This window comes from Schistocerca nitens, chromosome 3 (genome assembly GCF_023898315.1).
Source record: "Schistocerca nitens isolate TAMUIC-IGC-003100 chromosome 3, iqSchNite1.1, whole genome shotgun sequence".
NCBI lineage: Eukaryota > Metazoa > Arthropoda > Insecta > Orthoptera > Acrididae > Schistocerca > Schistocerca nitens.
The window spans coordinates 492,111,036-492,138,259 of NC_064616.1; the positions used below are offsets into that span (position 1 = coordinate 492,111,036).

General features: G+C 36.9%; 1 protein-coding gene across 1 annotated transcript in view; it reads left to right on the top strand.

Moving 5' to 3' along the window:
* Nucleotides 1-19,485, top strand: part of LOC126248420 (kelch-like protein 5) — a 321,665-nt gene extending 302,180 nt beyond the window's left edge. Inside the window, exons 11-13 of the mRNA XM_049949385.1 lie at nucleotides 6,276-6,488; nucleotides 13,871-14,042; nucleotides 18,729-19,485. Coding sequence (XP_049805342.1) covers nucleotides 6,276-6,488; nucleotides 13,871-14,042; nucleotides 18,729-18,788 — 445 coding nt within the window. The 3' untranslated portion in view covers nucleotides 18,789-19,485. The remainder of the gene's footprint in view (nucleotides 1-6,275; nucleotides 6,489-13,870; nucleotides 14,043-18,728) is intronic.
* The last annotated feature ends 7,739 nt before the right edge of the window (nucleotides 19,486-27,224 follow it).

Consider the following 27,224-nt stretch of genomic DNA (forward strand, 5'->3'; position numbering starts at 1 on the left):
GAAACTGTTATTGTATTCATAATTGTAAATGCAATTTCATCTGGGTGTTAATGTAATGATAGCAGTACGTGGACTCGCAATAGGCGCTAATTGAGTGGGAGATCTATGCACACACATTATACAAAGATCCTATCCAGTTGAATGTTTGGCACTAACTTTCATGGATATGTTACTCATTTGGTCTTGGGGTGTGGACTTTCATACACTTTGCTACAGGGCTGTTGCTCATTTGATTACAGAATGTGGACTGAGGATCTCTGGAAGGGGAGGGGTACTTGTAGAATGATATAGTGATATTTTGTGATATTGAGAATCATAGTTTGTAAAACTGCATGCTGAAAATTTAATAATTTAGATCAGGTATCCACTCCAGTAATGATTTGGTTTAGTTGAAAGGTAGGTACTTGGAAAATTATAAAAGTTGTCAGTAGAGTTTGATTAGCACACGATAAATGCCTCTGTGGTGGATTACCTGTTTCTGTGCAAAGGTTCCATATTTGAAATTGTTGATTTAATCAATTCTTTAATTAAAGACTTAACTTAATAATGGAGGATGGTATCTGATTCAGAAGAATAGGGGCACAAAATTTTAAAGCAAATCCTGGAATCTAAAGGGATGCTGGCTCAGTTTACAAAAGTAATTTTGGGTGTGTGTGAACTTTAGTTACAGATAGCTTTTAATGTAATTGGTTTTTGGAAAACTGAAGTAGATTATTGAAAAGAATGAAATGCAGGCCTTACAGTGAGTGGTATCAGTACTCTCAAATCTGCTGATTAGCTCGTCCTATTCTTAGCATTACACATTTTTGTAGTGCTTTCAGTTATAAATTATTCTTTATTAACATAGCCTCCAGCAAAACTTGCAATACCATTGTAATTAGTGGATTGAAAACTAACCCCTTAATAATAATTTACGTAAAACGTTGTATGAATAGTGCCATATTTAGGTAAATACTACTTATACATGACGTGTATAACTAAATGGAGGTGAAAATTAAGAAAAAGAATATAGTAATTTAAGAGGTGCAGAGTAATAGCAGATGGAGTGGTTCCTCCATGCTATGCTTCGGTGTCTATTTGTGGTAACAGATCTGTGCACAAAATCATCTGTTCTCACATTTGATATTAGTCAGCATCTAATACACAAGCAAAGAGTGCAGTACTTGCACTTCTGACGCACCTATTTGTGTCAGCTAGCAAATATACAGACATCAAACAAAGTTTTTGCATCACCCCAGTTCCCAGAACTCCTGAAGATAGACATTGACTGTGGATATTGTATCACAGACACACTCCCTTTGACTGTTCAGAGATGTCACTAAACCTGCCCAAAGATGTAAACAACCATGTATGAGCAGTGCCTATCAGACGGAGGAGTCCAACAGCTGATTGTTGTTGGTGGCATCTCTGTGTTCAGCCAATAGTTTTTTTTTTCTGTGTGTTATTTTTGTAAAAACTATATTCCCCCCCCCCTCTCTCTCTCTCTTTCTTTCTTTATTTCTTTCTTTCTCTTTTTCTCTAGACCTGTGCCATTATTTTATGTTCTAGCATTAACCCTTCGACTCCTAATGGCATAACATTTTTTTGAGGTTTTTCACAAAATTGATCATCATCATCATAGTAAGCAACAAATACAAGAAGCCAGCAAAAAGTAAACAGTCAGTTATTGTAAGGAGTAGGTTTCACTATGTAATATAATTTTAAAATGTTTCTGAGAATTAACCTTTATTATGATAGTAAGAAACTAGTATAAAAAGAAAATAGCAAAAAGTAAACAGTCAGTTGTTTTAGGTTTGTTGTTTCGCTTTGGAACCACTAGGATATACAGTTACAGTTTTCAAACAACCCCCCACCCCCAATCATTTCTTGAGATAAAGCAATTTAGACTTTTCCTAGACAAAATACCACATCATGAAACTTCCGTTAACCCACAATGCCTAAAACAAATTATGGTCCTAAATAGCAAGTAAAAATGGGCCTAAAATTTAATAAATTTACTTATCAAACATGCACTCGGAGCAGAGTGGTTTCATTTTGAAACCATTCATAACACCAGTAGTGAAACCTCAAATTCGTGTTACAATAACTTAAGATATATTTACTTTCACTGTCAATGACTTTCTCAATGTGATCACTGTTTAAATAAATAAATAAATAAAAAAAGTGTCAAAATCCCCTAGTCACAAACCGCACTCTCCAAGCCGCTCACTACATTGAACTTTGTTAGTGGCTGCTACAATGCGCTGCATTCATAGAGGTACCTCAGTGTACCCCTAGTTGCATCTGTTTTGCAGTAGCATGTGTGGTTTCATGCAAAAGGCAATGGTGCTTAAAAAAAGGGGAGAGGGGGTGGTTTCAGGCAGACACCACTGGTACTCTAAGTGTTTAAGTAGTAAGTCATCTTTGCTACAATATTGCTGGTCCTTTTTTTTTTTTTAAAAACTTAGTAACAGCAACATTGTTAAGTATATCACTAATTCTAAATGAATGCCAACAACCTGTTGTCCATTCTTGTTTGGACTGGAATTTTCAACGCTTCAGTAGTATGTCAATATTTGCTTCCTGAGATGTTAGGACTATGCCAGGTCAGCAGAAGTTATATTTTACTTTCAGAGTCAATGATTTTGATAAAAAACAGTACATGACGTTACTCTGACACAAAATGCAAGCTTCAGGGAGGAGAAGAGGCAAGACAGCTGCCAAAGCCCAACAAAATTAGAATGTACTTGGCTTTACCAAAGATGTTGTTGACAGCACACTCACACTTGGAGTCCATGAGACCTGCTGCAAGCAAGAATTCATATACATCAGTGAGACACGACAACTCTTAGCACATATCTAATGCAACACTATAGATACATAACAGTATGGGTGGTGTAGCAAGTGAACAGTGGCAAAACATCACTATGAGTATGTCCAAGGGAGACTGCATACTAGTTTGGCTGCTATTGACCTTGAAAGAAATATGAGGTGTGATTGAGGTAGTGTCAATGTACCAGTGTAAGTTGTCATCATCATCATCATCATCATCATCATCATCATCATCATCTTAGCTGTCAGTGTTGCCAGCCTATGGGTGAAGGCACTTCTGAGACTAATCCCCTATGACACAGCAGTGAATATAGTGCTGAAAGCCTTGGAGTATACTGTGTTGTCTTCACCAGTGATGATCATCATGAGAGCAGTACTACACCATAGTAGTGGCTTGCTCTTTATTGGAGAGGATCAACTAATAAGAGTTCAAATAAAAATTACTATTAATATAGGAAGTTAACTCTTCCTCTCTAGTCCTGTCATCAGTTCAAAGAATATGTCTGTAACATTTTCACTAACGAATAATAAGGGTATAAAGGACATATGTGTATTAGAGCTGAAAAGGCACTGGTACAGTTGTAATTATGCCTTCGTGATGAAGTCCATTTGCAACAGTGGTCAAAATTGTCAAAATCACAACATGATTATGTAGTCAAATACTTGGAAAAATTTTAGTGAGACTTTTACTCTCTTCTAAACAGTACATGCAGATATTCTGACAATGTCCATTCAACCTTTATTGTCGGTGAACATGACCAAGTCAACTGATCAGTCATTTAAAGAATGTTAGACCAGACTTAAAAGGGTAAGACGACAGGTGCAGTTACCCATATGTCAATCAAACCACATAACAAACTTTTAGAGGGATGATGATCAAAATGTGTACACAATGGCATGTGGACTTCTGTCATACTGCTAATGTTAGTAACATCTGTTTTTGAACCACCGTCTGTGAAAATAAGTGTATCAGTAAATTGTTCCAAGGGAATTAATAAGCAATTAACAATTACCCATCTAAAAAATTTCATAGTTTCTATTAAGTTATCAAAGTAGTCGCTGATGAAAAGGGTACAAGCTATGGTGCCATAATGTTTGGCACACATTTGTATGTTGATCAAAGTTAAATATCGAAACTGTCAAAAGTGATTGTTTTAGACAAATCCAGGGCACAGCCATGGACACCCACATGGCAGCCTCCTAAGCAAACGTGTTTATGGGCCATGTAGAGGAAACCGTCCTAGTCTTTTAGATTTCCCAACCCCTAGTGTGGTTCAGGTTCATTGATGATATCTTCATGATCTGGACTCTGGGCCAAGTCACCCTACCTGCATTCCTTCACAACCTCAACAACTTCTCTCCTATCCGCTTCACCTGGTCCTCCTCTACCCAACATGCCACCATCCTGTACAGTGACCTCCACCTCTCTGATGGCTTAATCCACAACTCTGTCCACACTAAACCCACTAACCACCAACAGTACCTGCATTTCGAAAGCTGCCATCCTTTCCACACCAAAAAATCGTCGTACTGCGTAGCCACCCATGTATGTATTTGTTGTGCCAAGAACTCTCTTGCCTGGTATATTGAAGGTCTCATGAAGAATTTCACAGACACACTCTACCCCCAAATCATAATCCACAAACAGGTTCCCCGTCCCATATCTTCACACACTTCTAATCCTCCTACAACACCCAAGAATCAGCTACAAATGGGCACCCCCGTCATCACCCAGTATCAGCCTGGATTGGAACAACTGAACCATATTCTTCACCAGGTCTTTGTGATTGTCCTGAACTGAGGGAAAGCTTACCAAAGATCCTTTCCCCTCCTCCTAAAGTGCTATTTCATCACCTACCCAACTTACACAATATCCTAGTCCTCTGTTTGCCACTCCCAAACCCTTGCCACCATGTTGCAAGACCTGGCAAATCCACCCACCCAGCACCTCCACTCCATTCCTGTCACAGGCTTGGCCAACCCCATCAGAGGCTGGACCACCTGTGAAAGCAGCCATGTCATATACCAACTCTTCTGTAAACACTTAGAGCTTTTTATGTTGGTATGGCTACCAACCAGCTGCCTACCAGGATGCATGGCCACCACCAAATTGTTGCCCAGAACAAAGTTGACTGCCCCTTGGCACAACATGCAATTTCAGTAGCTGATTCATAACCTGGATCATCTAAATTATTCCCTTCGCCACCAACTTCTTCGAACTACACAGATTGAAATTATCCTTACAACATCCTCTGCACCTGCTCCCTGCATCCTCCATCCAACAGTTTCATCTACCTCCCTCCTGTCACCATCTCCAAATTCATTTCCTCATGTAATCTTCAGTGTGTGCCGCTCCCCACTGGCTCCGATAAGCTTGTATCATTTGCTTTACCTGTGTACATGACCCTCTGAGCTGCTAGCCACCCACCCCCAAGCCCCGCCCCCCTGCCCCCCCCCCCTCTCTCTCTCTCTTGCATTACTCACCATACCCAGCACTATCCCCACCACAGCGTGGTTCACCTGCCAAAATGCAGTACTGGCACTGTTTATCCAGCTGGCATCGTGTTGTTAAGATACATCCTTTCCATACTGAACTGTTAACTCTGTTTCTCTTCTAAGTTAAATGATTGTAAGTTTTTCCAAAACATATGAGTAATGTTATTAATTTGTTGTCACTTTTTATGCGACTTTGTTGTTGTCGATCATGTAGCGTCAGGAATGATATGACTGCTTTCTTTCTCTGCAGACAGTTTTTGAAAGTAATTCTAGTGCCAGTGGTTCACTGTGAAATGTGTGTCCAAAGAGGCTAGAAGAAGCATTTTAAAATTTAATGTAATTTAAATACTAGTGCAATAATGTGCTGTATTTCCTGTCCAGTTCATCGTGCTTTCATTATGATAATTTTTTTCATTCAGCCTTAAGTTTCTCAAGTGTTTGTAAAAAGTTGTTCTGAATTACTGTTTGTTCAAAAATAATGTTCTTTGTGTAAAACAGGTAGCTTTTGATATTAGTCTTCACTTATGTGTGATGCATTATAGTTGACCTCACAATATACACCCAGAAGAATGTGAATTGCTCGTGTGCTATATTTGATATAGTATCGACTCATAAGAACTGTCTCCAACTTGCTAAATACTTATTCTAGCAGTTACTTAGATAATTACTAACTTTTGCATTATCCAGAAGCAAATGAGAATTGACAGCATAGGACTAAATCTGGTGTCCATTATCTCTTGTACACGTTCTCATTTTGCTGTTGTCTTCCCTGTAAACATTATAGCACAGTCTTCCATCTGCATCACAGCTATTTGGACATTATAAATTTCATTTAACTTTAATTTATTTTCTTTTTAAATTTTGGCATCACTAGTCACCAAATGCAGTAAAAACCCAGTATATGTCTTCCATTTTGCTAGGTTATAACATCAAAGTTGTTATTGTTTGAATTATGCTCTCTCTTTTAGATTGTATGCTGTTGGAGGTCGTGATGGCAGTTCATGCCTAAGAAGTGTGGAGTGCTATGATCCACACACAAACAAGTGGACAGCTTGTGCACCAATGGCAAAACGCAGAGGTGGTGTCGGAGTTGGTGTTGCCAATGGTTACTTGTATGCCCTAGGGGGACATGATGCCCCCATATCCAATCCAAGTGCATCCCGCTTCAGCTGTGTAGAGCGGTAAAACAAAAACAAAAACTATTTAATATGTTTCAAAGTAGAGAAAATGGATAGTTGTTTGAATGTATAATTCTGTACTGTAGAGTGAAGTATGTGTACTTCCAGATTATCACAGTCTTTGTGGTTCATTTATGTTTCTGAACAGTGTAGTGGTTTTTCCCTGTTCTGTTGTATTTCTGTGATTACCTATATCTTCATATTTGTTATTTCTGTTTTAAGTGTTAAGATAGACATTCTACTGAATGAAAATTAATAAGACCAACAAACTGCAAGGACAGATTCCTAGCTGGAAATGGAGGAAAAAGTTGCTATTAACATGTGTCCAGAAATGCATCTTTGCCATGGTAGGTGGCACTGATGAATGACAGTTCCTCTGACCACTTGCTTTGTGCTTTGTATTCCCAGTACATTGCAGGCTGAGAGACTGGTGCAGCAGACTGGTCTGGTATTCATGTCGGGAACAATACTAGATTGTGTTGGTGTACAGCCAAGAGGATGGAAACGGTCGAGAGCCAGCTTTTCTATGCCAAACAAATACCCTCAGACATGAACCTTATCACACAACATTTCAAGTCCTTTTAGGGCATTTTTGTGGTAGTGGGTCCTATCAGACTTAATTGAATGTGCAGGAAGGCAGTAGACTGTGTGTACACGAGATTTGGAGGACCAAGTTCTACAGGATATTGAGACAAATCCTAGTACAAGCTCCAAATCTGATGTACACACAGTTCGCTGCCTCCCTGTACGTATGTCTGTCTGAAATGACCCATGATTACACAAAAAAGGGCTTGAAATGTTTGTGATGTTACTTGTATGTGAGAGAGTACTTATTTTAATATAGGCATGCTGTCTCTTGACCATTTCCATCTGCTTGGCAGTATACGAACACCATCTTGGCTTATTCCCAACATGAATACCGGATCATTCTGCTGCTTACAGTACACTATGTCAATCACCCAGCCTGCAACACATGGCACATGGTCAGAGGAAATGTCATTCATCATCACCATGTACCATGGCAATGCTACATTTCCAGACACTTGTTCATAGGACCTTTTCTCATCTTATTTCCAGTCAGGAATCTATACCTGCAGTTTTATTAATGTTCGCCCTGTATAACTGACAGTCAGCACGCTTACATTAAGTAATATAGTGATATATATTCTGCTTTAGGTCTCCCCCCTCCCCGAAAAGTTTGCAATGATATTTTGTGGTAAATTTTCTGATGCCTGTTGTTATTATTAATTATTCACGTAATACTAAATCGGAGGAAGCTGTATTTTTATGCAAATGTAGTTATTGATTACTTAGTGTATTTGTAATAAGTATGATAATGAAAAGACCACGGTTTGCACCCCTCTGGCCTCCTGGAAGCGACAATTGGAGCCCCCTGATCCTTGGCACATTCAACTCTTTTCACTTTGGCATTGTTAAATTATTACTGTTGACTGCAGTCTGTTGACACCTGTTGTTACTGTTATTGTTGTTCAAGTATATGCTTTCTACTGAGTGCCAGTAAGTAGCCTTTAGTTGACTTTTTCATCCATGTTTATGAGCTGGCATTTACTTAATAATGAGCTTTGTGTCTGGATCAAAATGCCGAAATGCTCAGTGGTGTGGGAATGGAATAAATTATATGACTGGATAAAACGTTATCCTCAAGATAAATTCAGTGTGATATGCAGTATCTGCAGTGATGATTTTATACTGAAAGAAATTCAGAGAAAATTAAGGAACAATGACAAATATTTCTCATGGAGAAAGGCATTTGACAAATAACAGTCTATTTTTAAAAAGAAAGTGTTACCTCAGCATTTATCGCAGGAGAGTATAGGGGAAGAGTATAGGGGAAGAGAGAGGCAAAGCTTCAGTAACGTTAAATAAAAAGTAATTGTTCATTTATTTAAATATAATTTATAATCAGGGTGTATACACCCATGGACAACCGGGAAATTTGGGAAAAACCTGGGGGTGCGCGAAGTGGCCACGCAGTTTGAGGCGTCCTGTCACGGGATGCGCAGCCACTCCCGCCGGAGGTTTGAGTCCTCCTTCGGGCATAGTATAAGTTAGTTTAACTTAGTTTGAGTAGTGTGTAAGTCTAGGGACCAATGACCTATGCAGTTTGGACCCTTAGGAATTCACACGCATTTGAACATTTGAAAAACCTGGGAATTTTTTCATGCGGCAGAAAACCATTGGGGAATTTTTTAGAATTCTGAGAATTTTTCATTGTTTTAGTTTTCAGTTAAATTTTTGTAATTTTGCCTGGTAAGAACTGATACTGTAACAAAGAATATAACCGTATCCTGCTACTGCTGAATAGTACTGCACCAGTAAAACAGATGAGAGAAAAAAATAAAACTTAAGTTGCAAAGGAAATCCGCCATTTACAACAACAAAACACACAAGCGTCTGCAAATCCACCATTTACAACAACAAAACACAGTGCAAAACACACAAGCGTCTGCAAACGGCAAAATGTGTCAATGGCTTTAGGACGAAGACTATGCAATACTTCATAACAACAAACTGCTTCTGATGAACGTGACACCGAACTTTACATTAGGTTCGTTTGAGCAGCTCCCAGCAGGCTCATGCGCAGCTGAGTCATGTATGAGCAGTACTTTTCCACTCTTCTGGCTACTGTTAGCTGTATCGGCAGTAGCAACAAGCAACCAGATGCTAGCTGGAAAAATTTTTCTGGTGAGCCCAAGCTGCCATATTTGCACTTGTGTGGAGCTGTCTGAGTTGTAGTGGGGAGGGGGATAGTCCCCACATGATCTGCGTTTAAGTTCAGTGATTTTACTGTCCTCTTGTTTACAGCTCTCATGCCAAAGGAAAACGAAACAGATTTCTTTGGCCGGGAACCATCAAGTGAATTAAAATATATCCATGTAATTATGGGAGGCTAAAATATGTTGTTAGTTTCAGTTTCCTGACTTCATTTTATTTCCACGTTTTTGGCAGTCAAGCATGAATCGCCTTGCTGAACAATGAAGTTAATTTTGTCAGTTTGCTAAGGAGATTTGGCCTTCATTGATGTTGCTCACTTGGGCAGTCAATTTATTTGAAACAAAGTGTTTCATTCCACACTATTGGCTAGTTTCAACTGTTCACTGAATTTCAAATACACGTTTTCATCTTCTGGCATGTATGGCATTATGCCATGATAAAGAACCAAACATGAGGTAATACAGTACTGGTACTCCAAGAAAATTTACATCCAGAAAACCACACTGCAAATATTAATATCAGGTTGGGGCCTACTTCATTGTGAATCTGGACATACGAATGTGCACTTTAAACTGAATTATGCATTGAGGTATGGTTTACGAAATTTCGATGTTCTTGAAGTGTCCTCTGATGTCCTGTTTTTTTTATGACATAATATAAGTTCTTAATGCTTTATATGTTTGAACATATGGGCTTCCTACATTATTGTAGATGCACACGCGCAGTAACACATGTTTTCTGGTGCTCGCTGGCAACTGCTGAAACGAAACTACTTCTAACGGGTCACGGGAAAATATTGCAAATGGTTGTTTTAAAAGTTTTACTTTCAAAGTAAATTTCCTTTTACACAAGATGAATTATGTTGTGTGTTCACAGGTGTGATGAATATCTTAAATCACACAGCTTTTGACTTTTATTTAATACTTAATACTTTGAGGACCAGCCACTTAGAAGAACTTCAAGCCCAGATGATCAGACATTTATTCATTATTTAAAATTTTACTGGCACTTTCGAGTGATGCATCTTAAAGTATAGCACACGCAAAAAAGACCAATATTATATGAGATACCTTAGCTTTTCTTGTAGCTACAGTATTTACCAGGTGGTTATAATTAAACTTTCCCTATTTAACATGTTATAACACGGAAACTAATTACTGTTCGAGTACCAGACTTGGTAGTCTTAATGTCAGGCACATGGGGAAGAGAAATAATGTGGAATCAGTTCAATTGAAACACTTTTAATGTGCTGCTATGGTATATCATACCATTACATACTGGTCAGGTGATGCTGAGGGAATTAGATTAGGAAATGAGACGCTTAAAATAGTAAATGAGTTTTGCTATTTGGGGAGCAAAATAACTGATGATGGTCGAATAGAGAGGATATAAAATGTAGACTGGCAATGGCAAGAAAAGTGTCTCTGAAGAAGAGAAATTTGTTAACATCGAGTATAGATTTAAGTGTCAGGAAGTCATTTCTGAAAGTATTTGTATGGAGTGTAGCCATATATGGAAGTGAAACGTGGACGAGAAATAGTTTAGACAAGAAGTGAATAGAAGCTTTCGAAATGTGGTGCTACAGAAGAATGCTGAAGATTAGATGGGTAGATCACATAACTAATGAGGAGGTATTGAATAGAATTGGGGAGAAGAGAAATTTGTGGCACAACTTGACTAGGAGAAAGGATCGGTTGGTAGGACATATTCTGAGGCATCAGGGGATCACCAATTTAGTATTGGAGGGCAGCATGGAGGCTAAAAATTGTAGAGGGAGACAAAGAGATGAATACACTAAACAGATTCAGAAGGATGTAGGTTGCAGTAGGTACTGGGAGATGAAGAAGCTTGCACAGCATAGAGTAGCATGGAGAGCTGCATCAAACCAGTCTCTGGACTGAAGATGACCACACACACATACTGGTACCATTACTGCTACAAAAGGGCCTGAATATGGCACTCATCAATGTCCAGAAGAGTGTGAAAGTGTAGATTTGCATTCTGCACAGCAGAACGAAGCATGTCCGTAGGTATGCTGGCTATCTCTCTTGATATGCTGTGCTTCCGATCAGCACACGAGTGAATGTTCTCTGGGTAAACCCTGTGCTTCCAGGTAGCCCCACAACCAGAAATCACAGGGAGTGAGATCAGGTGATTGTACCGGCCAAGCATTTGGAAACTATCAGCTGGTGATTTGACTGTTTCCAAATGTGTTTCAGAGAAGCAGGTGAATTTCACGAGTAATGTGCAGTGGTGCCCCATCTTGCATTAAAACTATTGAGTTCACTGCGTCCCTCTCCTCTAGGAAGGGTACGACATGCTGGCAAAGCGTATCGCAGTAATGCTGACCAGTCACAATGCATGTCTTCAATCATTGAGCACCATCCTGTTCAAAAAAGAATGGGCCAATAATGAATGCAGCCATGGAGCCACACACTACAGTGACAGGTTCACCATACAAATGAACTTCACGCACAGTGACTGGAGGTGAAGATCCCCTCACTTGAAATTCTGTGTGTTCACCTCACGCGTCAGAGGAAAATGAGCTTCATCTGCCCATAGGATGTCCAGAGCCAGCCCTCTCGATCTTCAATCCGTGCGAGAAAGTGGAGAGTGAAGTCAACATGTCGTTGTGCATCATGTGGTGCAAGGTGCTGTACAATATGGATCATATACAGATACCAGTTGAGAATGGTTCGAAGCACCTTCTGTACAGTGGACCACGATATGTTCAACTATCATGGCACAGGATGCGCACTGCCTGACGATCGGGAATTGCACGCAGTGTTGTCTGTCATAGCAACAGCGATTTCATAAACCTCCTGTTGTGCAACCAGTCATTGGCCTCTTCTGGGAGTGACGTCCAGTTCTCCAGTTGATTAGAACTACTTCACCACGCTCTGCACAACAGGTGGAGAAAGGGGACACTTATGTAATCCTTTCAGCTGGTGATATTCTCGAAGTGCAGCAGCAGCATTATTGTTGATTGGTTAATAGAGCTTCACCAATAATACCCTGCTCATTTTGTCCAATCTCATGTTGACACGTCAACAAGTGCACTGCGACTGGTCACAGCACTTGGTGGCCATAGTTGGAACTGGGCAGTAACTCTGTGACACATGGAAATCATGCACCCCATACTCCGGACATTAACACGACCAAGTTTGGTTCTTGTGTGGTAATTAGTTTCCATGTTATAGTGTGTTACATAGGGAAAGTTTAACCACCCAGTATATTAATTTAAAATGTCAACTTTTCCTATTTGTGCGTTTATCCCTACTTAACAGTGGTGTTGCTACTGGCTGACTACATCACATGTCATATGCTGTGAATATCTACTGTCATCACCTGGTGAGATCATGTGACATGAGCTATGATTGGCTTACAAAAGTGCTTCACAATCTTGATTTTAGTGCTTCGGAAACCAACTTGCTGTTTTTGATGGAATTCAAATTTATCCTTTCATAAATGTGCTGCATATTGTAATACAAAAATATGCACGGTGCATGTTGCTGCACATCAAAGATCTCTCCAAAACTTTTTTTATTATTAAGTTATTATTTTTTTTTTCTGCGTTTCATTTTATAAAGTGCCGGGAAGTTCTACACCAGTGTATAAAACCGTAACCTTTCAAAGGATTTATAAGTTTTATGGTTCCGAGGGAAAGTATACAGTCACTTAACAATGACACTGAAAAATTGTATTTTCATCCGCAAAAAATCTGGGATTTTTTTTTTCTTGTCCGCGTATACACTCTGCTTATGTAACATCAGTCATTAACCTTTTAAAACCAACCAGAAATATATATTTAATACCAGCAGTATGGAAAATTGGTATTTAGGTAAATAAATACATAAATTTTGAAAATATATTGTTTTTAAAAATATACTGTTTATTCGGCTTTCCTTGAAGTAAGGTGAATTATTTGTCTCTCAAAAAGTAGACAACCCTAGTGGTGGTTCACGTGTAACTGAAATGGATGAGAAAGTGTGTGAGTGAATCACTCTCACCTGGAGACTGAGTGAAAACATTTGTATAACTACCATAAGTGTCGGAGACTTGTCAATTGGTTGTCTCACATTGAATGATATCGCTCATACCTAGAGATGGAGTGAAAAACATTCATATAGCTAATGTGGCTGCAGAGACTCGTCTCATTGAGTTACTTCGTTTGACTCAAAAACTGACTGAAAGATAAAAAAGTGAAACAAGTCATTTAATGTGTATTTATGGGTGCTTTCCTTCACAAAGCATTTTTTATATATGCTACAGACAGTCTGCATAGAAACCATTACAGAAATGATAATATTATGGGAGAGTGTTAAATATTACATCTTATAAAAAGAGAACTAAAAATCAGAAAAACAAAAAGCTGTGTGTTTTAGGAGAGCTAAGTTGTTGTAATCAAGCTTTAAGTATAGCTAAAACATGTATGTTGATGTGCAGACTGTTGGATGACGGTTCTGTATCTCAGTGATACACACTGTACATTTAATTTCACAAAGGCATTTATGGTCAGAACTACCTACAGGCATCCTTTTCCTAGGTATTTCGTACTGGGCTTTCCCGTACTAAAATCTACATTTCAGAAACTGCTAAAATTCATGGAAGGAAATTATAATATGTTACCCATTGTTTTTATTTTGCAGCTATGACCCTAAGAGTGATACATGGACTACAGTAGCATGTATGAGTCATGGAAGAGATGCGATTGGCGTTGGCTTATTGGGAGACAGGCTGTTTGCAGTGGGAGGTTATAATGGCCACCATTACTTGAAACTTGTTGAGGCATATGATCCTGAGAAAAATGAATGGGAGGAGGTAAGAATGTTTTGTGTTCTTGTTGTGAAACTTATGTTGCTTACTTATTGTTGAAGAAAAATTTTAGTGAAATGGAATACAGTAAAAGGTTTGTTTTGTTTTATAGCTTAAGTAAGGTAACTATGTTACTGAGAGATATCTGGGCATGGGGTTTGGTTACTGTACCATCTGAGATTAAGTATGCCACATGGTTGGAAGTTATATTATAACCCTGCTTTTACGTTACTGGAATTAATGTTTTCCCACCGCTTATGACATTTTTTATCGGTCCCGTCAAATTTCCTATGCCCACACTGTTAATTTGCACCTGATTTTGCGTCAACATATTTATAATTTTCCTGCAATTTACACATAACAAAAAATTTTTTGTGGAGAAAAAATGATGCTGGCATGGTGTTGGCTGTCCAGTAGTATTTACAAATACTATGTGGTTAAGTTTCTTGACACCAGGGCACTCTACTCAATGGATTTGAACCGGTAAACATGTAAAAGTTGTAACAATTTATGCTGTTTCTCCCACTGCTGCCAAACTCTACTTGGCGTGGTGATTGATGAGATGTTTATATTTTCCCACCTCCGCGTTGCAAATGTTTTGAGTGAAATGCCCAGTCGATGTGCTGTTGTTTTCACGTCAGTTCTACCAACGCTGAGAGTTGTTTAGTTCTCGGGGTTTTGTAAAATTCCTGGATTCATGTCTCGTCGCTGTGCAGCCTATGAAAAGGATTGCGGAAGACTCCCAAATAAATTCCAAAGTACAGTGCAGTTTTAATACCAATATATTTCCAGGATTCTGGTGTCCGGTGAACTGTACCGATTACATCAGATGTACCCAAAGTTGACATCAAACGACACAGAGTTCACAACAATCAACAAACGAGTGAGCCTACAATACATTTGCTCGCAACCCTAGTCAAAAAACGAGTGCCTCAAGGCATCTGCACGACCTTTATTTGTACTTTTGTTAACAATTACATACAATGAACATTACGGTTTTATGTAAAATCACAGATTAAACAGATTATGAGATACACATTGCTAAAATTTTACAATCTCGGTGCTGAACAAGGTGAACCTATTTTCAACTTAGTTACGAGTTAATATAACATTTTCTGACCAATTATGTTACAGGTAACAATTACATTTCTAAATTTGTTTATAACAAATCAACTAGTGCCTGAATTTTAGTGCTAACATATATCGGAGATCCAATTAAAGTGCTTTATTTATGTGTTCTATTTAATTTGCGGTAGTAATTTTATAACGATAGGTTTACTGGTACATCCTGACCATGTGCTCTATTTCTTTAGATTAGTTACAGTATTAATTTCACATTTATATTGTGTTTCTCACATAAGAACAATGTTAAATGCTTTTGGCACATTCAAAATACACAATTAGGACTGGTGCTCTCCAAGGGGTTCTGATAGGTAGCAATGAGATACAGTAATATTTCACTGATCAATCACAACCATTTCCAAACTGTGTCTGCTGCACAAATGCAGTTTCATGATTGTTGTGATCATCGTGGCAGTTTCGTTGAACCATATTTAGTGTGTTTCGGCGTATGGGCACTTGGGGAGCGCTAGTTGACACTGTCATTCACTTTGCACTGCTCAAATGTTTTTAGTTTAAACACAGTGCCAGTTACGTATTTTATTCATGCCGAGCAAAACGTGTTTGGAGAATTTATTCTTGTTGTCAAGTGCAGTATTTACATATTTATTTTTTGTGATGTAACACAATCAATTAATGTGTGTGTGTGTGTGGTTGGTTTTCTACATAACTGATGAGGCACAATACCTGATAACCTCAAAAAGATGACTACAGTTTAAGATACATAGAATAACACATATTCAGACACAAAAAAAAAAAAAACTTATTAACCTATTAGCACTTGACAATGAGAAAAAATTTTCGAAACGTGTCGTTCGAAGCATGAGAAAATATGTAACTAGTGCAATATTTCATTATTTGAATAAAGAATGACAGCTGGAGGCTTTCAAAAACATCGATTATGACATATGAATTGAGTCAAACATTTCTACTTCCCAGATAGTTATCAGTTACAGTTACATCTGCGGTTTATATTAGATAAAAAACCTTCATTAGATAATAAACAAGTCCCTGACAAGTTTTCTGATGCCTGTTATGTACATACGTCATACATAAAGTGCAAGGGGGTATCCTGTATGTAACTTCTACTGTTTAAAATGTCACTTCCCACATTTTACACTATTTTTTTGAAGTCCCTTGAAAAGTGTAAAAGTGGGGTTTCACTTTAAGTTTTTTTGTAAAGCTAAACAAAGATAGGACACTTGTATTACTGCCAAAGTGAACTGGTTATTGGCCAGGTTGAGAAGCAGGGAGGGGAGATAGCTGTAGCCGGCACTCGAGTACTCTTTATGAGTGGAGTTCTGTCATGCACTATATGGCTGTATGTGCCATTGGATGATGTGCGCATTTAGAACAAAAACCGAAACAAGATGTATAATACATGTTATCGGGGCTGCTAAAGACATGTCACTGGCAGTGTCCTTGTAACTACTTTCCCCAGTAATCTCACTATTTTCCATAACAGTGTGTGTTGAGTCATTGTCTGCTATTTCAGCCACAGATGATGATGCCAACTTGTTTGCTTAATTTGTGCTGACTTATTCCTCATCTGTCAAAGCATCTTTCCTTCAGCACCAATACTGAAAGGTAATGTTACAGTAGCAAAAGTAAACTGAATGCATGGTCTAATGGTTTGTGTTTTGGGCTAGTTGTGCCAAGGTTCCCAGTTTGATTTCCAGAGACCACCTCAAATTTTTTCTGTGGTGGGAAGGTCGGACAGGAGGTTCACTCAGCCTTGTAAGGCCAATTGAAAAGTTGCTTGGTTATAAAAACACTGAAGTTAATGTGCACTTTGCCAAAATGTCAATGTGTCTAAAGACTTGAACCAAGCTGGATGACGTATGATGTTTATTTATTAGTATCAAAAGCATCAGCTGTTACTTTTTCATATCGGAGAGAGAGAGAGAGAGAGATCTGCTTGGTGTATTAAGAATACAGATTTCATTCTTTGCAGTCTAGACCAGTTTTATAGGATTTGGGTCTAGATGGTCTGGCAGCAGTAGGAGGGAAACGGTTTGCAAAGTTTATGCCCAGGTAACCAATTTGCCTTGCCAAGTAATACAACCTGTTCTTTTGGGGGATGGAAGAGGGGTTAATTACAGTGGTAGGTATAAGGGTGCTTTAATATTGGTTGTGGTACAATCATTTGTCACATTGTAAGATGAACTGCAACAGAAGAATGAGTGTTCAGTCATTAATTTTGAAACCTATGGAGTAAGAAGTTTATGAAATTATGGCAGGTTGTACATGTATGTTTTGTTCACTCTCTTTATCTAATTAGGTAATATAGTATCACAGCAGTAATCACTCAGTATTTCCCAAATTTTGTGATGGTGAAGAGAATGCAGTTGAACATACAGAAGTATCTCAAGAGTGATGTGCCACTGCTCTTTCACACCATCAGGCTGCAGCTAAAATGTTGAAAGTTGCCTTTTGGTGAAAGTGACTAGCAACACAGTTTTTATGACAGTTGCTATCACTATTCTCCCCTGGACTAACTTCCATGTGAAAGTCAAAGCTGAGATTTGTTACAGGGTAACTTATTGGTATATTCTTGGCCACCTTTGCTTTGAGTATTGTTTAACACTCCATAATTAATCCCTTGACATCTGATTGCATGTAACACAGATTGATTCCCCCCCCCCCCCCCCCCCCCCCTGCTCTGCCTACTTGACATATTATAATTGTGTATACATACAAAAGAGGCAGTGCAGCAGGCACCTGAAGACCACAAGAGAAATTTGATTGTATGACGTCTTGCACCCATTGTTCAGTCAATAAAATAGGTCACAAAATGTATAGTAGCAATGTAACTGTTATCAGACCATTTATGGTATCCTTACGGTATTCCCCTTAGCAATTCAGTCACTTAAATTTGTGTACAGTGTAATGGTTGGAAAAATAAATAAATAAAAAAAAATAAGTACAGCTCTGAGCTAGTTTGAGACACTGTTGTCAAGTTCTTTCCTCGCAAGCATTACAGATATTAAGTGAGAACAAAAGTCTCTGACAAAGAGAGAGAGAGTCAGAATTGAATTATCTTCACAATAGAATTAAAATTTGTTCAATTCTTAAAAAAAACTGATGTAGATGTAAAAATATTGATTATAGTAAGCTGAATTTCAAACACAAATATCTGTGGATGAACACAAGAGTATATGAATAAAAGTTAATAAAGTGATAATTTATATGGATGTACACAAAGACAACTTAGAACTAAAGAAATTAAAATTTAATTGGAGGAAAGCAAATGATAACAAATGTGAATAATATTGACACACTTAAAAAACTGGTGACTTCCATTTTAGATAGTTGCCACCTATCTCAGGCTCCTTGGTATTCTCTGCGAATTTTGCCATTTGTGAAGTTTATCTTTGTATGTAGCCCATTAGTGAAAGACAGTTGTGCCAAGTATTCATCATGCTGAGACTTGTTATGTTTGTGAAATTACTGTTCATGAGAAAAGTGACTGCTTATGGAAATAAAAATGCCTTCTTTCACAGGCTTTTTTCTTAAAAAATAGTCTCAAATTGCTTCTTCTTTTTAAGTAACATTTTTTTTGCTTTGTTGCAGGTAGCACCACTAACTACAGGACGTGCAAGGCTCTGTGTTGTTGTTGTTAAAAACCCTTGACATCCATATGTGTAGAGGTGCTCCAGATAAGAAATCTGTATTTCATTTGTGATATATATTTTGTAAGGAAAGACTTTGCAATTAATTTTTTTACAGTGAAGTATCTTATGTGGTACAACTGATGAGCATTTTTATGCAGCTAATGACATTACTCTGTGCTACTCCTTCTGATCTCACTTGTTTTGATTTTGATACAAATCAGTATTTAACATAACATAGTGCATAGTATTAATTTCTTGTTTTAAGTGTGAATCTCATAGACAATAGATTTTCTACCTTTTTTACAAAACTGTTTAGTGTTGAGCTTACATGAATGTATGTTTATTGTATTTTCATACCATTTGCATTTATGGATATGTAACTTGCAGTGTAAAAGCAATGCAAAAGAACTCGTCACCAGGAAGGTCTCTAAGACTGTCTCAAACAAGCCAAAGCAACAGGGGGTGTTTTCGCCGACCGAATATATGTTTAGTTTGTTAAAAAAAAACCAAAATTTTGATTTTCTACCCACTACTGAAATGACTATAAGCTCAATAATGCAGGTGCTAAGAAAAAAGTCATTTACAAATGTTTTCATTACGTGAAAATACTGTAACACAAACACCACCAATAACCTTATGGAGACTTTTAACATGACCATAAAGAACACATTTTTACTGAAGTAACTGCGTATTTATATATCAAGAAATGTGATGTAATTTATATTTATACTATTTTTATATATTTATAATTACAATGTTCTGTGATGTGGTTTAGTTATGTGAACATTCCATACGATATATTTTCAATAAAATTGAAATTAAATTATTTAAAAAATATTATTTTTCTGCAAAAAGATGATGGTACCCTTTGTATTCAAATTCACTTAAGATCCTCAAAAAAATATTGCGATAACAGAAATACACATTATGCTGAATAGGACTTTGGGGTTATATGAGGTGTGTTCAGAAAGTAAGGCGACTATATTTCTATGAAGAAATATTTATTTATTTATCAATATTCATGTTGTCCCCTTCAAAGTAATCTCCCTCAGATACAATACACTTTTGCCAATGCTTCTTCCAATCCTCGAACCACTTCTCATTAGCACTTTTTGGTACACCTTTGAGTAGTTTTTATTTCCGCAATTGTTGAAAATCTTTGTCCTTCCGTAGGTCTCTTCAGTTTTGGGATCAGGAAAAAGTCGCAGGCGGCCAAATCCGATGAATACGGTGGCTGAGGCATGATTGTCGTGTTGTTTTTGGCCAAAAAATCTCTCACAATGATGAATGAGCAGGTGCATTGTTGTGATGCAAAAGCCATTACTTGTTTCTCCACAATTCCGGACTTTTTTACATACTGCTTTTCACAAAAAGCTTATAACATCAACGTAATATTACTTACTGACTGTATGACCTTGAGGCAAATAATTCATGTTGTACTACGCCACAGTAATTTGGGGGGGGGGAGGGGGGGCAGTGAGCAAAGCTTTGACATTTGATCGTACTTGGCATGCTTTTTTCAGTCTTGGCTTTCCTGGATGCTTCCATTGGGATGATTGATTGGGCTTTGGTTTCGACATCATAATGGTAAACCCATGTTTCATAACCAGTTATGACCCTTTTGAGCAAATCGGGATCATCATTGAGATCATTCAAGAGCTCCTGAGTGATGCTCATGCAACAGCTCTTCTGAACAAAATTGGGAAGTTTTGGAACAAACTTCGCAGACACACGTCTCATGCCCAAAACACACGAAAAAATTGCACGACATGAGCCGGCCGATACACCAACATCCTCAGCAATGTCTCTTACTGTAATTCGACGATTTTCCAAGCAATTTTCTTCACAGCTTCGACGTTCTTGATGTGTCGGGGTGTCCAGAGCGAGGTTCGTCATTGGCATCTTCTCAGCCATCTTGGAAGAGCTTGTTCCACTTGTAAACATTTTTTTTACTTAGAGCAGACTCATCATATGCCACTGTCAACATTTCAAGGGTTTTAGAGCACTTGATTCCATTTTTCACACAAAATTTTTGGCAAATTCTTTGCTCCATTTTTTATAATACTCTGTCACCGAGCACATTAAAACACATCTAACCTTTCTATCTGTCGAAAACAAATGAAGTATGCTGTACGCTTGAATCTGTGAACATATGTTTGAGACATGTGTACCAACATAAAAAAGATTGATAATTGAATGTGCGTTGTCCACGCAATTTGAAAAGTCACGTTACTTTTTGAACAGCCCTTGTATAAGAAGTCTTCTCTAAGCTGTAACATACAGATTTATTCTTAACAAAATTTAATCTGAAGTTGTTTCATTTCAAGATATAATGCATACAAGACTTAAATCGAATGTACTGAAATGTAGAAGCTTCACTAGAATGATGCACCAAGACTTAAGTCACTGATGGAAACAGGAAGAAAATAGATGAAATGGTATTACACAATTTGTGATTAAAAATATATGAAATGGTTGAAGCCACAGGTATAAGCAGACAGATAATACAGTAAATTTTACATGAAGTATTAACTAAGAGATAGCTGTATGCAAGATAAAGGCTGCATTTGGTGAAAACTACCAAAGGCAAATTTAAAAAATAAATTTCTCAACAATGTGTAGACCTATTAAGAAGAATCCAGCTGACTGTGTGAATCAATTTGCTACAGTACATGGGATGTAAATTTGTCACATACTCCCAGAAACAGAAGAAGTTACTTAGTTTTAAGTGAAATCTAGTGACCCTACATAAAAAGGTGAAGTTGATTTTATCTGTTAGGAATGTTATGGAGTGTTTTATGTGACACACAAGGGATTCTTCTCCTTGGATATCTTACAAATGATTAACAAGAATTGTCTGTTGTTCATCAGGACAATGCATTCGCTCACAAACGTGCTTTGGCAATGAGAAACAGAATTATTTGATTTATTAATAATTGGTATATCTATTACATTTACCACATTTGACACCCTTTGACTTCCACTTATCCCCATAAACAAAACAAATTGACTATCTTATGACAAATACAAATGTGTGCCAGAGTGGGATTTTATGTTCCTTCTATTACTTCAGACTGCAGGTCCTGCACTACTGAATGAATTTCCCTGGAATCATTTTATTTCAGTGAACCTCAACCCTTGAGTGGGTGCAATATGTACAGAGTATGCCAAGCACAAGTAACATTGTCTTGTACCGTTCCATTGTTGTTTTACAAGTGCAAACCTATACTTATTCCTTCATTATTGCTTCAGCTAACACTGTGATAAGTTGTGTTGTCACATGTCCAAATGAGCAGCAGTAATAGCAAGTAAACAGTGATAAAATTTATGATTCGTGCAAGAAAATGACCCAGATTACGAGTTAGCAGCACCATCCTACAATGAGAGAGAGAATAAGTAATTAAATAAGTATTTGGAATCTGGTGCAACTATGCTGTTTAATGCTTTGAGTGGGTCATTATTGTGGGGTATAACTTGTGTATGGCAACAGAGTTATATAATGGAAGTTTATTTTATCACTGTTTAATTAAATTCAGATTAAACTGTGACTTTGCTCATACATGTTTACCTTGGTAACATAGAGACACCTATTCCTTACATGTGTACCAGGTACACTGCACACCCGTTTGTGTTATGAAAATTGGCACGTCCACCTGAGAGTTAAATTGGAAAAACTGTGACTGAAATGAAGCAGGTATGACAGTCGTAATAGGTATTTTGCAGACCTTCCAGAATCCCACATCAGGAATGAAATGTACACAATGGAAAAATGTTGGAAAAAACCACTATCCTAAAAGAGAAGTTAGTTGACAATAAGAGATTTTTTAAACATATAAATGGTTGTTTTCTGCTCCTCCTCCTCCTCCTCCTCCTCTCTCCCTCTCCCTTTTCCCCTCCCCCATGCTCTCTCTCTCTCAAAAGTTCTTCCTCAAATTAAGGCCTATGTTTGATAGCTATAAACTTCTCATGGCCAGGAGTACCTTCTTTGCCTGTGCTAGTCTGCTTTTTATGTCATCCTTGCTTTGTCCATCATGGGTTATTTTGATTCCCAGATAGCAGAATTCCTTAACTTTGTCTACTGTGGGATCACCAATTTTGATGTTAACTTCCTCACTACTCTCATTTTTACTGATTCTCATTACTTTGGTCCTTTTCTGGTTTACTATCAATCAATATTCCTTACTCATTAGTTTTCAATCCATTCAACTTCTTCACATTCACTGAGGAGAAAAATGTCATCAGCAAATCTTATCGTTGATATACATTCACCCTGAATTTTGTTCCCATCCTTGAATCTTTCATTTAGTTCAGTCATTGCTTCTTTGGTGTATAGATTGTAGAGTAGGGGTGAAATGCTGCATCCCTGCGCTACAACCTTTTTAGTTAGGGAACTAGAAACATTCAGAATTTAAGGATTGGATGCAGCATGCTGTATATAAAGTTGCAGGTGTCACTGAGTGACAAGCTGCCTTAATGCTCTGTTTAGTCATCTGGGGTTGTGGGCTAGCTGACATGAACATAATTCATTAGATATCTGCACAAAAAGAAATTTACTGATGTTAAATTGGATGACATTGCAGTCCATTCCTGAGGACCACAGAGACCTAACCATCTTCCATGAAATCTGTTGTTTAGTTCTTGCACAGCATCACACACAGAATGCACTGGAAGACCATTGTATTGCACATGACTGCATTGTGGACATATGGCCTGTAATGCCTTGACTGACATATTCAAGGAGAGCCCCTAAATAGTTAGTAAAAGCTTGATACATCTTTCCTGTCACAGTGCCTGTGAAGTAGTGTGGACTCATGATTTCATCTCCAAGGATTCCACAGCATCTTGCTTAGGCGATTGTCAACAGTGTGTAAGAATTTTAAAAAATGTACAATAGTGTGCTGCCTGTAGTAATGTTATTTTATTTTGCTACCAGTTTCTGTTCTGAACCATCATTAGTGGCAGCTGTACAACATACGAAAGTGGACAGCGTGGCGAAACCCAATGAAATAAGCAAAACAGAAGAAGAGTAAAATTGATCAAAATATTCACAAAAATTATCACAGATGTATAACGTCATCATGCTTTAAAAATAAGTTACCACAGGAAACCATAATTGCCAAGGTAATATAAAATTAAAATTTGTAACAAGATACAAATTGTATTGCACATTGACACGACAGCAAATGATGCACAGCAAAACAGTTCAAAGAACTTCAAGGGGAAAGATGACATTCTTTATGGAATCCAAAGAAGTTGCCATTAAATAATTGTGTGATAATTACAAATTGAAGTATTAACAGTTCTAAACTTAATTGATATTACATGAAAACACCAATAAAAAATATAAAGTAACAGATAAGCAGGATTGCGGATTGTAACAATATAAAATATTTTACAATCCATTCAAAGAATGTGAGCATCTGAAAGACAAACTACAGATCGATCTACAAAATTAAAATCAGTCAAGCCATATCAGACAAAAACACATTAAATTAAAATAATAAGAAGAAAATACAATTTTTAGGAGAGATGGCAAATATAAAATGAATGTAGAATATGTAGATGCAAAACATCTAAAATTTTACACATGTGTGAAATCAAACAAAAAATTTTTGTGAAGAAAGATGGTATGCATCTAAACTTTAACACATTAGTTAAAAAATACTTCATCAAAATTACTACATAGTCATAAGACAAAAGCAAGAAAGACCATTTAGCATACAGATAAAAATTGATAAAGGAGGACAAGACTCAATTATAAAATCAAAATACAGAGAAATGACCAAATCATATGACATTATTTCAAATATATTGACAAAACCAGGCTAAAATGGAAAAAATAGGAGGGGGGCTTTTAACCTTGACCCTAAACGCATTACTAAATAATATAAACATGCAAAATAATAAAATATTGTGGGGGTGTTTATACGAAGCGGGTAAGGAAAATGAATGAAATATATGATAAAACTAACAAAGTCATGATTTCAAAATTTATTACGGGCATAAAAAATTACAAGAGTACAGAACTAAGGGACAATGCCTCTACAAAGCTACAGAACTTACAGAAATGTTAAGAACAGGGAGCATAATAATTGTAGCCAATCTACCGTACATGGTATTCCTTATCAAAAAATAAATAACAGAATAGAATGTGATCAGGGTTACTGAACGGAAAGCTGAAGCTATTGATGATCAAAAAAAGGGGGATATGGTTAAGAAAGGTCAATTATAAACAGAACAATATTAATATTACATCGATTTGGAAATTGGGTGAAGATAAGGAAGGTGTAAAGAAGTGAAAATAGTATTAAGGGGGGAAGGGAAGGGGGTGGTGGGGAAGGGCAGCTTACAGTTAAAAGGAAAATGCAATACATGTGCATAAAAAAACTGTGGATTAAATGACCATAATTTTTGTTTATACTGATGAAAAGTGTAATAAATGATGGTGGATCCATGAATTATGTGTAAATTAGTTCACACATTATTCACCCTATTAAGTATCATAAAAAATAATAAAAGTAAAATATAAAAATATTATTCATAAGGAATAGCCCTTTTGGATGACTAATAAGTCAAAGTAAAACATAAATGTGAAAGTGCCCTGTAGGCTAAAAAACAAGAAGGTGGATAAGTGCAAGGGGGGGAGGGGGGCAGGTACAGATGGAATAAAAAAAGAGGGCATAATTGAGGAAAGTTACAGGTGTAAAGAGGTCTATTCAAACATGTAAAACTATAAATGAAATTGTTTAAGTAACTTTTGTTTTTCAATTCCACCTGCTCATTAATAACTTTTTCATATGAATAATCATGTCTGCAATAATCTCTGCTGCCTCTAGGAGGTTCATAATCACACTCTTTTTCAGGTCTGTGCAACATCTCCATCTGATCAGCAATTCTATTCAGTGTATGGTCGTGTAATCTCAAATGTGTACTTAATTCAGAGGTACTTCTTAGATAGGAATGTTCATTGCATCTAATTTATAACTTCCTTCCTGGTTGGCCATTATAATGTTGTCCCATTGCAAACAACTAATTTTATAAATGCTTGACTGATCATAAATTGATTCTTGATGAATATTGTGGTGTAATTTTTACCCTAAATTACCTCCATTTTGATTCCACAGGATTTTTTCAAACCACCTTTAAAGATTAAATAAATGATATTTAATTTCTGTTTTCTGAAAAAATATATAGAATGAGTTCTGGTAATGATTCCTAAATCACCAAAGGTTAGGTGTCAACCTAAAATACACAGGAATGGTATTCCGTTAATAGCCATTGTTAATTTTATTAACAGCCCAGAATATTTAATTTCTGAGACACCTTTGTATGTCATCAACAATAACTATGTATTTCAACAAAGATGCACTATTAAGAGTACCAGTGAATTGATAGGTCTCTTGAATGACATTGATATCCCACAAAATACCGCACTATGCTTTTTTGATGTGGTTAATATACGTACTAATGTACCAGTTGAGGAATCCATTGAGTTAGACAGCAAAATTTTTTGCAATACAAAAAGTTTGATGTTCCACAGATTATTGAATTTATTGAGCTTTCAACTCTTGTTTTATCCCACAGTTATTTTTGCTTCACTGATGAATATTTTAAGCAACAAAATGGACTTGCCGTGGGTTGTTGTTTAGTTGGCACTCTTGCTAATATCTTTCTTGATAATATTGAGAATAAATTATTTTATAGCAATTCTTAGGTGGTAAATAAAATTGTATGTTATGAAAGGTATATTGATGACACCATGTCATAGTAATGTTCAAAACTTACACAGTGTTTTTAATGATATGCATCCATCCTTACAGTTCACTGTGGAAACTGAAGACAACATGGGAATAAATTTTTTAGATTTAAAAGTGCTAAACATCAGTGTAGCGTATACAGAATGCCTACAACCACTGATGATGTAATAATCAATCATGCCACCAAATCACATACAAACACACCATTTTTAACTCTTGTGTTTGACAGAGTTGTTAGATTGTCATTGTCTGATCAAAACATAAATAAAGAACTGAATATCCTAAAATACATTGCAATCAAGAATGGTTATGACCCCGAATTAGTACAGAAATGATATTAAAAAGAAATGAAAGCTAAAGAGAAGTAATCTACACAAGAAATTGCTTTGTAAAAGATAAAAGATAGGGCAAATTTGATATTTGCTGCACAATTCCATATTGTGATAAAGTATCTGATAAAATCAAACATTTATTTAAACAAAGTGACACTGTGATTTCATTTCAAACTGGGAATAATTTAGGGCAAAAATTACAGCACAATATTGATCAAGAATCAGTTTATAATCACTCAGGCATTTATAACGTTAGTCGTTCGCAATGTGATGAAATGTGTGTCAGCCAAGGAGTTAGGAAATTAAAAATTAGATTTAATGAACATTCCTATCCAAATAGTACCTCTGCATTAAGTACACATTTAA